Source organism: Lepisosteus platostomus, chromosome 8, assembly GCF_059453375.1.
Source record: "Lepisosteus platostomus isolate fLepPlt1 chromosome 8, fLepPlt1.hap1, whole genome shotgun sequence".
In the NCBI taxonomy this organism is placed as follows: Eukaryota; Metazoa; Chordata; class Actinopteri; order Semionotiformes; family Lepisosteidae; genus Lepisosteus; species Lepisosteus platostomus.
In genome coordinates this window covers 62,460,278-62,473,502 of record NC_142618.1, presented here as the reverse complement: position 1 = coordinate 62,473,502, position 13,225 = coordinate 62,460,278, and the positions used below count along the sequence as shown (strand labels likewise).

General features: G+C 40.4%; 1 protein-coding gene across 5 annotated transcripts in view; it reads right to left on the bottom strand.

Moving 5' to 3' along the window:
• The window catches only part of LOC148657673 (catenin delta-2-like), a 305,588-nt gene that overhangs the window by 21,190 nt on the left and 271,173 nt on the right, over window positions 1-13,225 (bottom strand). For all 5 annotated transcript variants that reach the window (XM_088644228.1, XM_088644229.1, XM_088644230.1 and 2 more), the window contains 2 exons: window positions 11,219-11,441; window positions 5,417-5,501 (listed from right to left, as the gene is read on the bottom strand). In XM_088644228.1, coding sequence (XP_088500354.1) covers window positions 5,417-5,501; window positions 11,219-11,441 — 308 coding nt within the window. The remainder of the gene's footprint in view (window positions 1-5,416; window positions 5,502-11,218; window positions 11,442-13,225) is intronic.

Sequence of the window (13,225 nt, the reverse complement as noted above, 5' to 3'; positions counted from 1 at the left end):
ACATGCTTCCAGGTGGCCAAATATTTCAGTATCATTCTGTTAATTTCCACCTTTATACAGTTGCTTCTCAGATTTAACTGCTAACCATTACGGTCTCTGCTGCCAACTGGATGTGATACTTTGCACGCATCAAATACTGCAAGACAGCTAACTGAGGTCTCATTACTTAATTCTATACATTAATTATGGAAATCAAAATCTCCAAATATGGAGATTTACATTTTGTTTTAGTTATTTTTTTTAGATATTGTTCTTGACTTTCATGGCCACAAATAGCATTTTCCTTTATTTCTATTTTCCCTATTTCTGAACTCTTGTTAACTCCAGGCCTGGCAGGGCTCTCGATTCCTCTGACGCTGATGTCTTGTGCCTAAAACCAGATTATTAACTGCAGTTGAGACAGCTGTTTCCTGCTTTACACATAAGCTCACCTGCAGATTCAGGAATTTGAGCCCCTGTCTGTTGTCAAATCTCACCTTAAAACTCATTCATTTAAAATGACCTGACCCGATTTTCCCCATGCACATCATCATTTTGAGTAGCTCTTTTGTTTGTATTTCAATTTTTAATGGAGATTTTATTGCATAGTAGTTTTTAATATTTCGCGGGGAAATGCACTAAGATAGTTTATCATTATTATTGATTAATTCAATGTTTAATACCTTCTGGGGCTTTTAAAATATATATTTCCATATCTCCCATGCATGTCCTGCGAGTTTGGTCTGGGGGTGAGGTAGCCTGCTGGCCAGACTGAATGACTAGAAAGAGAAGATGTTCTATTCTGAGCCTTGTGCTTTTCTGAGCCTCAGCTCTTAAAAGGCTAGTTCACATTTTCCTATTATTTTTTCAAAATAAATACCTTTCTGTTTGATCCTCACTGAGCTCCCACACACACGTATACATTGTAGGCTCGTCTCCAGAGGATGTATTTCATGTAGAGATGAAACCAGGCAGATGGAAGTAAGGTTTAATGTGGTGTGACTCACAGCTTTCACAGATCTTTAATGTTTCTGAGTGTTAAAAAAAACTCCTCATTTTTTAGATATTAAGTGTGCTTCATCTGACTTCTAAGTGCTTTTTTTAGCTTGCGACAACAATATAAATGGCACAAGTATGAATGGAAAGGCAGGTATGCTTGCAGCAGATTAATGCACACATATTATATTTTATTTCAAGATTACGAGAGATAGCAAAGCTGTTTTAATATTTTTTTTCAAAGGTATTCTTTCAGATGAACAATACTTTAACGACAGGGTGGGAACCTCCTGAACTGGGATTGTTAACACTCCTTCTAAGGCCATTTCTTTCAATAAACTCACATCTTCCAATGCAGGTATTTGATCTGTCTCGTTCAAGATAGAATGTGCTATTCCTGCAGCTTCCGGCAGTATTCCCTGTAAGCGTCACTAACTTCCTTATTATCATCGGGAGACTGCAGGGATCTCTGAGGGGGATTCTCCATCTCTCTTCGTAGATGTAACATTTAACTACTTTCTGCAAAATAATAACTTGTAATGATGCACAGTGTGGAGAGGGCTTGGGAGCTGCAGTAATTGTATTTTTGTATAGAAGCACTAACAGAGCTCACATGACTCACTCGGGGAATCCTCGCCCAGAGGGGTTCGCTCCTGGGCGGGGACACGGGGGGCGCTTCTCCTGCAGGTCAGCCAGGGGGTCCCCAAGAGGACTGAGCTGACCGCTGACAGTGGGAGAGATTAGCCTGACCCTCCTTTAGTCTGAGGGGACATGATTGCAGTGGGGGGAGCAGGATTAGACTGAAGAGATACTGGAATTCTTAGCTTGCATGAGTCTTTCTCTTAGCAGTTTATCCTTTGCAAAAAAAAGCAAATAAAGCTTAAAAAATCCAAAGGAAATTAGAAAAATGACCATATGCTAGTTCACAAATGAGCAAGGCCACTGGGATAATTATATTTAAACATACGGTACTAATAGCCCTCTCACACCTGTAACTGTACAAACCACCAGCAATAATAATGAAATTAATTCTGACTCCACATAGTGGAATAGAATGGCCCAGTGAATTTTAGTCTGAAACCTACAGCCAATCTTGTGAAACATCAAATAATCAACCAGTACATCGGGTACGGTCTTTATCGGAAGTTTCACAGATACTGAATGAATTAAATCCCCTCTTATACAGGAGCTGGATACACTGTCAGTCTAACACGAGCTTTTAAACTGAACGCCTTTAATCGATATCAGGAGGAAGGTATAATGGATGGACACGTCGACACGTCATTTGATAACAAATCTCGAGGAATGTCTGCAAAAAAGGTGAAGAACAAATGTCAGGACAAGGTTGTACACCTCAGAGAAGGTGAAAAGAGGCTGTACACCTCAGAGAAAATGTTACATTTCACTCACATGTGGCTTCCCGTCTCTGTACCTGAATGTTGACCTGCAAAAGCCCAGATTGCGGGAAACACAGGAGAAAAGTGATAAACCAGAGAATAAAACTATGATTCAGGACAAAGCTCACACCCAGGTTTGATTGCCATTGTAAACTGCTGCAATGCACGTGGCAGAGAAAAAAATCTGTTTCATATTATTTCCACCTGAAGATTCTGTTCTAAAGACCCTATAGAGCACTTGACAGTCCTGAAGTGATTAGCTGAGGCTGAAGCAGTGCTCACTCTTGCCCTGAGTCACCAGGAGCTTCCTTGTTCCTGTTTCTGTCAGGCTGCCCCTGGGGGCTCTTTCCAGTTAGTTAATGCTCACATGCTCTGTGTTCATTTAGGACCATGTTTTTCAACTCTTTAAGTCTTCCTTTCCGAAACCGTCTGATCTCATTAGGGGCTGCCTGTCTCTGTCTAGGTCTGTCTGAACACATTTTAGCACATTAATCAAAGCTGCTCCAGAATTCTTCGTCACAAAGTCCATCCAGTCCAGGCACAGTTTTGTCAACAAGTGTGTTTATGTACAGTATTTATAATCCACCCAGCTTTACTGAGAGATGGACCAATGTAAGCAAGTTTGAGACACTGAAAAAAAAATCACCACGAGCATGTTCAAGGACTGTTTGGGGATTAAAACCTCAAAAAAACAACAACTAACAAACAAATTGCATCCTTCTCTTCTGGAAACACAGAAAGAACTATTAGACGTATTTCACTTCCCCCAGCGAAGTAAATTATTATTTTTTAAATCAGATGCAGCAGTGCTACCAGGATCCCAGGGCAGCAATCACAAAAGAAAATGGTTCCTTTTAAAGGTAAACGGCCTATTTAAGATGCAGCTGTGTGCGCTGCTCGCATTCTGATGAAGCTGCGCAAGAGGCCATGACCAGTGGGGCTTGACATCTGAATGCAAAGAGGTTTGGCTGTGTCTTCAGCTGCACAGCGCCACCTACAGGCTGCACAGTTTATATAACACTGTGTGTGCAGCTGTAGTTGGCCAGGCAGAGGCAGGGAGGGCATGGGAAACTGTGTGCTGGGACAGATACACACGGATCTCTATACAGATCAGTGTCCAGATATGCAGTAGGGGCGGAAGAGACAAGCACTGACCTAGGGTCACTGCTGGGATGCTGTTTCCAAGTGACACAAGGAGGGGTCACGTCAACAAAATAATTCAAAATAGCCTCTCGAAACAGATGAATCGCATAAGTATGGTTTATGAAAGCAAATGAGTAAAATGAGAAGTTTTGTTTGACAGGGTAACTTTTTGCTAGATCTTTACAAATTAAACACATGTCCAGGCACCCAAAGACATATACAGCAGGAATTAAATGTAGAATTAACAAATTCTGCACATTCACCTTTGTCTGAAACATTAGGCAGGTCTGCTTTTGGAATATTTTAAAGAGTTACAGTCTTTATTTAACACATTTTCACAGATTTCCAAGGATTGATCCAATTAGAATATTTTGCTTTCTTTCAGAAGAGTCATCTGCTTAGCTGATAACCATTAAAAACTTCAGAATGAGTGTAGCTACTGTATATTTATTTCACACATTGTTCCTAGACTACAAGGATACAAACCATAACATTTTATCAAATCTTTAAGAGAGCATGTGTATAATGTTAATAATTGCATACAGCTTTTTGTTGGTATCAGTGTTTGTATGTGATTAACTGCTCACAATAAAATAATTAAGGAATAAATATATATCACTGCAGAATTCAAGGAAATGGTTTGTGACATATGTCAGTTAATATTTAGAGAGACATTTACTGCAGGTGGCTACCCTTGCTTGGCTGTTATCATAGACCCGTGACACTTGATGATCCACATATCTGTCCTCAGGCTTACTAATATATAAAATCCCAGGCTGCTGAAAAATATTTTGTAGATAAGATTGAAAGACATGTGAGGTAATGACAGAAATGAGAGGGGGCCATCCAGCCTACAGTTTGGTTGTTAAGCAATTAGAGGATCTCACCGAGCTGCCTCCTGAAAGAAGTAAAAGCATTGTCTTCGCAACATGACTGAGAAACTTTTGTGCAATCTAGTCTCAGTTTTAGATACATGTCCCCCTGTAGTTTTAAATAGTGTCCTCTGGTTGGTGTGGCTGTTGATTCTGAAGAAGTCAGCTGGCATTGAGGATTTTAAATACTTGAATCAGGTCCCTTTGTAGTTTTCTCTGTTCTAGACTAAAAAGATAAAGTTCTCTTGTGCTGTCAGTACAGAGATTTCTTTGAGCCCAGTTCCTCTCTGCACTGATTCTAGAGCGGCAGAATGTTTTTATAATGTGATGACCCCAATTGAACATTATATTCTAAATGAGTCCTACTAGTGTGTTATACAAATTTCACCTATTTTTTAACTACTAAATCTTCTTAACAATTACTGTAAAATCTTCAAGTTTTTCATCCGAAATCCATAATCAATATTGCTGCTACATGCAGAAATAACACTCTGCAGTTGCCTACATTAAATGTGATCGTCTGTGTGTTTTGAAGTTTGTATATATCTTTTTGAATTTCTATTGTACCTTTTCCAGTGCTTGCTAATCCTCCTATTCTTGGTATTATTTGCAAACTGACACGTTTCCTAACTGCACCACATACTGTAGATAATTGATAGAAATTAAGAAGAGCGGTGGTTCTTATACAGATTCCTGTGGTACTCAACTACCTACTTCGACTGGACCAGAGTCTTCATTAATTACCTATACTCCTTTTCCTACAGTATTAATTAACCAGTTCTTAATCCAAAAATGCATTACTTTAAAAACCTACTGCTTGAGATTTTAGAATTAGTATTAGAACTCTGACAAGGTAGTCAAGCAAATACTTTCTAAATACATGCTGAGGATGCCTAAAGGCCAATAGCAAACTGGAGACTTCAGGAAGGGTGCAAGGCTAAAATGAAGATTGCTGTTGTTTTTTGTGTGGTTGCATGGTGATAATGTAACCTGGGGGAATTCAGTCCACGGTCTTTGTTTGGTTCTTACCTTTTTATAGAGGCTGCGCAAATCCCTGTATTGCCACATGCTGTTGAGGACCTGAGAAGCTGCCTTCACCACCTTTGGTGAATGCCTAAGAGAGAGAACAGAAGAGGAAACAGACATTTATTTTTTTAGAATAGAACATACAGTACTGTAACTACAGTAAATCCCCACAGCTACATAGATTGGCAGCACATGTCATCTACGTTCTGAGGACAAACCTAGTTCACCTACCCACTCTGTCTTAATGTGAGAAAGACTCATTAATTCATTATAACATATTTTAATCCAGGTTCAAAGTATGCTTCTCTTATTTCAGCAATGAATTGCTTCCTTTCCCAGTGTGTGCAGTATTATTGGCAGGAATACACAGGAGATGCAGTAGTAAATACATTGGATATGGAAGAACATTAGTCAATGGCTTCCATTAAGGCACCGGCCAGTAAACCATCCTTGTGCTTCAGATCCCGCTCCAGGAGCGCACTGGTCTCTGTGTGCAGGACTGCCTGTCCGGGGAGCCAGCTGGCTCCTGCTCATGAAGCACAGCCCCCGAGACTCCTGTTCCAAGACTCTGACGCACGCTGGAGAGCAAGCTGTTGATCTGGCCAGGTAACGGCTCAGATCGTGAGTGGTCCTGCGTCCGCGGGGCCGACCCCCGTGTTTCCTGCGGTCCCACCCTGCTCCTGCCCAGCTGGAGTCCTGGGGGGGTGAAGAGTTCACTGGTGCTGTGGGAGAGGTGGGCAGAGGGCGCCGACCCACCGCTGGTCCATTCTAGAGTCCCCCCGAGTTTCCCCCACTCCACTACAGAGTGGTCCTGCTTCACCCTTCGTCTCTATCCAACAGGAGCCCTCAAGCGATGGCGCTGTCCTCCTTCAGCTGCGAGCAAATCTCTCAGGCCGGCCTGGATACGCTCCATTTCTAAGGCAAGTGTAAGACACCTGCTCCATCCAGCTGTACTCCCCGGCGCATTGATATCCACAACTCGCAAGTACTTCGCTCCTCTGCTCGCAGGAGCATTTCTAGAAATGAATGTTGTTGAAGGGTTGAAGGGTTCCAGAAATCATCTTTCATGAAGGTGTTTTCTTTTCTGCGTATTCTTATGACAAAAGTCTTTGCAGCTAATTGATTGTGGGAGCTGTACTGTACAGTACGAGTGTGTACGCATATACAGTGAATGTGTATATTTATATACTGTACATCTAGTCTCTAATTAACGTCTCACTACTACCTAGGTCTACATTATTTGCAATGCACTTCTGAGACAGTGTATAATTGCTTTTAAGCAATTAAGTTAATTACTTTTAGGATTCTTAATTGAAATATAATAACATAAGTAAACTGTAATTAACTGAAGGTGCACTGTGAACAGCACCATTTATTTTAACACAGGAAAACCCTCCTCATCAAATTAAAAATATACAGGGGCTATTATACCTGGAAAGAGAAACATTTTTCATACAAGCAGAATGATCAGCCCTCTAACTGTCAAATGCTTGACAAGAAACGGCAATTTAAGTTGATTTTTGTGTTGAATAAATACACCGGATTTATTGCAGTCTCTGTAAAGAGATGGCCCTGTCAACAGAGAGCACAGATGAGGAAGAACTCGTGTTGATTCGGCTGAAGGTACTCTCTGGATTTGAAACGCTTGAAGAATAACTCCAGTTCTCCGAGGCCTGAATGGCGTCAAGCTGTTGACTGAACCTCTGATTGCTATTCCTAAGCAGCCCGATGCATAAAACTGGCTTTTGCAGAGGAAAAAATTATTCAGAAGTTATAAAAACGATTCAAAATGTATTACATTAATAATATCTTTATCAGAGCTTCACCAGAGTACCTTTACAGTCTTTATTTATGTAGTACTAGACATTGAATCACTTACTCTTTGGTATACCAAAATAAAAATTGAATGTATAGCAACTTCTAAATTACATTTAAATATGTTAAAATACAACTGATTTCCTTAAGAGACAACAGCAGGTAAAATAAATCTATTCAGAACAAGGTCCTGCAAACTTTGCCAAGTCATAAAAGGCCATAACAAAGTGTTTATATTGAGTTCTATTCCATTTATGGTTGTCTTTGCAAAATTACGAACATGTTTAAATTAATTCTTCATAACAAGCTGAATAGGCTAAAATTGATTGCCCAGGCTAAGATTACATGGGTCGTTTTTAACATAATTTAGCTAAGCAAAACTAAACTGGGAGTGAGCCAGAAAGGCTGGCATTAAAACAAGTTTGATTGAATCAATTTAAATCTGTTTTGTCAAACAATAAAAACCTATCAACACTAATAAATCACGCTTTTGCCTTTTATTCCTCCAGCTGTGCAAGGTTTGAGTGGGATCATTTTCTACAAAATGCTTCCAAGAAATTAATGATCCTTAATATGAGTTATGCATAACCTGGTACTACAATAATTCTCTTTGTACTGTAGGACTGTGCTGTACATGGGCCCTCAATGCAAAACAATGAATAAAACAAAATATAGCTATCACATCTGATACATTTGAAGAATAATAACAAATCATAGTGTTATTGAATAGACAATAAAAGGCACAACTAATGTACCCATACAGTTATGTTATAATGATTTTTGTACATATTAAAATATTCTGTACTGCTCAATGAGTAAAGTTGTACTGATCTTCTGTTGCCATGATCTGTATAAGTACCTATCCAGATGAACTAACTGTAGGTATCCTACAGCCATCATTGCTTTTAACATTTACAAGGTACTTGCCTTCATGGTATTATGAATTGTGTTATAGAAAATGCACCAGCACAGGCAGGGGGGGTCCTTAAGAACTGCATGGATATCTTTTTCCAAGCAGCAGAGTCTAAATAATGCATGTGCTATTCAGGTAAGAGAGCAACAGACTGCTTGTTGAAAGCAAATGCTAGAGTATCCTAACACGAAATACTTTCAAATCCGGTTTATTAATAACACTGATATACTTTTACGCTTTGCCCACCAAAAGTGTACTGACAGAAATGTTCAAACTATTGTTTTTGCTAAACAGTAAAGCTACAAGCCAAAATCATAAATAATAATGATCGTGAGAGTAATATGAATGATAAGAACAGTTTAATTTACATCAATCCAGGCATACATTCGACCATATTAGAAATAAAAGCTAAGTTAATAAAATCATCACTAAGCCAGTGGTTTCAAGTGACCGCGAGTATTAGGACAGAGTGGAAGTGTTGCTCCTTTGAGGCAGTATTGTATTGAATCTTCATGTCATCATCTGAGCTGCTTCTCCAAGTCTTGCCCATACATTACCTGGGTTGTTCTTAGTTCACAGATTGTTATGGAGAATATAAAAAGCACGTTCAGTTGGACTTAAATCTGGAAATGGACCTGGTCTAAGTCTAAGTCTTTTCCACTTTTTTACTTTTTTCTCCTTTGCTAGTGTCGGCTGTAAGCGGTGCTCATTTTGCACATCACAAAGTGCCTGAGAGATTAACTGTGACACACGGGATAACAACAAAATCATGCGCTTTCAACACATTTTCAAGCTCCACCTTCGATATCTTGCTGACAAGATAATTTAAACTATAATTAAATGCTATTAGGTCGACTATTTCTGAAACCTCACCACTTGGATGAACCAGAGCTCAGGTCTGGTCACTAGGCTTTCCGAATCTGCCTGTATGATCTCTTACTAGTTCAGTGTTTCTGAGGCTTTATTATACCAGGAAACACACCCCTAAGGTCCTTCTCTTTTTAGGAACGCTCAGGCTACAACATGGACAAAAAGGAAGACAACTCAATCAATAAAGCTGGTCCCAGCTCAATATGGCAGGGACAGTCCTCCCAGCGGACTGGGGTTTGAGAAAGGCGGTACTAGCCCAGGGCTCAGAGAGTTACAGAAGTGAATTCCAGACCGAGGAGAACTCTCAACCTGGTCTTTGGGTGTTTGCTTGACCACTCTGAGCATCTGGGTCCTCTGTGCTTGAATCCCAGCATGGCCAGAGCAAAGCCGCCAGTATTGGCCAACCTGTGGTCATTATGTGGGTCATGTGGGGGCACAAGGAGGGTTTCTGGGTCACCCTCTATGGGCGGCACTGTGCATTTAATACCAAGGTACTGTATTCTCCAGGGCTTACTTCTCTCTGTCTACACAAGCAGCCTGAAGACTGTTCACCACCTAGTTTTGTGAGAAAACATTAAATCCGGTATAAGGAACGTAGCAGCAAAGACATAAAATTGAAAATGGCAAATGTATGACCGTACATTTCTAGTGAGATTTGTGTCACTGTAATTCATCTCTTGGAATTTGAATTAAAGGCTTTTCTTTTTGTCTTGGAATATCATATTTAAAACCAGAATAAAGCTCTCAGCCTGAAAGCACAATGAGCGATAGCAAAGGCTCTCATAAACCATTAACTTCCACTTTGTGACCTTTCCATTTCCTTATGCCTACAAATGACTGGCCAATATTACATATTACAGTGTGCTGAGCAAAAACATTGACGGATAAGTCAAGCAACCATGCCCCCGTGATAAGAAGGAGTGTTAAACAGCCGCCAATGGAAATGTCCTGATGGGAGCAAAGTAAATGTATCAGACACAGTGCCCTAAAGGTCAGCCATTACTTAGAAAGTCTCATCATTCACTGTCATGTTGGATAAACACGTTTATTAAAACCATTAAGTTTTTGGTTCTGAATCATGCAACAAGAAAGTGCATGGTGATAATATGAGATGAATGACACTAAAGGATTAAGCCAATAGGAGATGTGGCAACCAATGTTCTCACTGTTCTCATGTTTAATGGCCTGTGTGCGCAAAAATTTAGAGTTGTGCTAATTTGTTTCCCAGTCACAAAAACTTGTGCGCACTAAATTGAGTGTATGTAAAATTGTAAACCTAAAATAATGTTTTGTTAATATAGTCATTCTCATAGAAGCACAGAAATCCAAAAGACTGGGACAACAACTCAATGATGCCCAGTCATAGAGATTGAGTGCCGATTGAGTATGAGCAGTGAGGTTCGAGACTATGAGAGCATAGATATCGATGATGGAGTAGCAGTAATAAGGCACACAGCCAGTCTCATGGTCAACTTAGCATTTTTCAATTGACAACTGTGTTTGTTTGATTATTTTTTTGTAATTTAATTTTTTGTGCGCAGTTCAATTTCCTATGTGCGCCGATTTCATAAACTGTGTGCGCACGCACACGTGCACGGCTCAGAGGGCACATTCGTGGCGACTGGCGTGAACATGCTCAGCTGGCCTAGGCAGTAGTGAGATGGTTCCTCTTCTCACTTGGCATGTAGAGTGCCTCTTGACAGCAAGTGTTCCCCAAGACTCAGTTAGAATTAACTGCAAAACTGAGCTGGCCTTCTTTCAAAATGAGGTGGGATGAAGATGCTCAAAGAATAATAAGTTCTGCTGTCTAAATCCACTGCTCTGCAGCTGTGTCTTTGTTTACCAAAACAGGCACAACTCCTCTCTGGATTGTGCCTGTGAACAACAGGGGGCTTGCCCTGGGGTTTGGCAGGTAGCATGTGTCAGCTAGAAGGACTGCTTCTTGTACCTTTGAAAGCACTAAAGCAGCTAAAGCGCTAGACAGTGTGTTTTTCTCAGTCCTCTGCCAGGTTAGACACCAGGATCAATAAGCAGGTGTGCCATGGAAGGGAAAAATGTACGTCAATCTGGAAACACAAAGGGCATTTCCCTCGAACAGACCCAACGCCCAGCCAAGGCAAACAAATTAAGACCTGGTCCATCTGTAGAAAAACCAAATCAAGGCAGAGGAGGAGGAGGCAGCAGAGGGTAGGCCATGCAGCACATACTTGTCTCCCTTGCTCCGGGCGATGCCGATGAGTTTTTCAATGCCCCCAGCATCACGTAAGGCCTTGGCGTTCTCCATGTTTTTAGTGATGACTTCGTGCAGCGCACAGCAGATCGCGGTGACGGTGTCGTCGGACATGGTCTTGCCGGCGCTGCTGTTGGTGCTGCTGCTGCTGTTGTTGCCCCCGGGCAGACGGTGGACCAGATCCCGCATAGCATACTTGCCTTTTGGTAAGAGGCGGGAGAGAGGAGAGAAAGCAGACAGAAGGCATGCGGGGGTTAGTTCCCTTCCCATCATGCAAAGCCTCGGAATGGACATGCTACTGTATATGCTACTGTATATCCATTACAGGCCACATGGCACAACCTACTGCCTTCCAGTGAATGCTCAATGAAACTCAATGCAGTATCTTTCTTAGTAAAGCAATCCATTCTTTTTAATATTGGAAAACATTAATAGTGCTTTTAATGTTTTCTTTCTTTATTAGAAAGAAAAAAAAACGACACTGCTTAAATCTAAAGGCTCGCTTGTTGTTGGTGTGGTATTGAAGAGATGTCTAGATCTCAAGAAGCAAGATAACCCACATTTTTGCTGGGGAAATAAACTCCAGACGGTAGAAACTAATGACAACAAAAGGAAACATAAAAACATAATAAATTAAAAGAATAGTGAAGGCCATGCATTTACAATTACTCAAGAGAGATGTGAGCTTAAAAAAAAAGCTTAAGAGACGTGTGAGGAGACATCAAAAAGATATTTCTCTCCTTTCCTTGCTCAAACGAGAACTCAGATATTGAGAACTGCCGCTGGAAAGAATTTCAACAGGAGACATTTAGAAAAATTAAAGTTAAATACTGTATACCTGTACAACACAACCATGTGCAACCACACCCTTTCCTGAGCATTTTCCAGTGCTGGACTCATGGTAGAAAATTCTCTTTCCTTCAAACTGTTTTGGAAGCTGTATCTGTGCTGACTAATGTGCGCAATACAGCATGGAAAATTACTCTTCTGGGTCCATTAAACATCTTCAGCCTCACCTTGGGAAGCTCAGCTACAGTACCTCAGCTCAGTAATAACCTAACGATAATGCCACTTCTTATTGTTCTTATTGAATCATAAAAACCTAATTTAGTCTGTACTTGAAAACAACATCACAGTGGAAGATGCTGCTCTAAACAGCTCACTTTTATGTTTCATAGTAATTAAAACCAAAAGTGAATGACTAATCACACACGACTCCTTAACAGGAAGACACACACAGGAGGACAATATAAACTTGGTTGGCTCTGTGTTTGTTCAGCCATTCGTAAAATGTTCACATAAATTATATATTGTACTTTGGGACTTTTTCTATTTTTGTTTTACCAGCTGCTAATAGCTATGATGGCAGTAATACTGGCATATCTTCCCTTTTTCAGGTATAATCCACACTTGTATATTTTATCTACATGACTGATCTCATCCTGGCCAAAATGAATTTTGGTCGATGCTCTATACTGCTTGTGCTCTAAAACTTAAGTAGTTTTTTTCTACAGAGAGCTCATGGAGCTAATAAAAATGACAGTAGCTAACCTTGTACAGTGGAAAGAAGAGAGAACCCCACACAATACTGCTGTTGATTTGAAAGCAATCAACTCCCACCTTGAGTGGGAGCTCTCCTCTTCTTTGTTTTATACTTGAGAATTGTGACAAGCCTTCAGTACATCTAGGGATGATATGTAAGTTCATCCTAAACTGGAGGAATATCTCCCACTACTGGAATTACAACAAGACCATAACAGTGCAATGTGCTGGACTTCACAACAGCCCAGTTTCAGAAGTATGGTCCCTTTTATATAGCAGAATGCCTGTAATTTGAACTCTTATGTAGTGTATCCACTCTAGTTTTTACATAGAATTTATAGTGAGCTCCTGAAATCAGATGAGACATACACCATAGTAAATATTAAGCTCAGAAACAACATGGGAAAAATGCTCATTTATCAGTTTGTACTTCCAGGCAGAA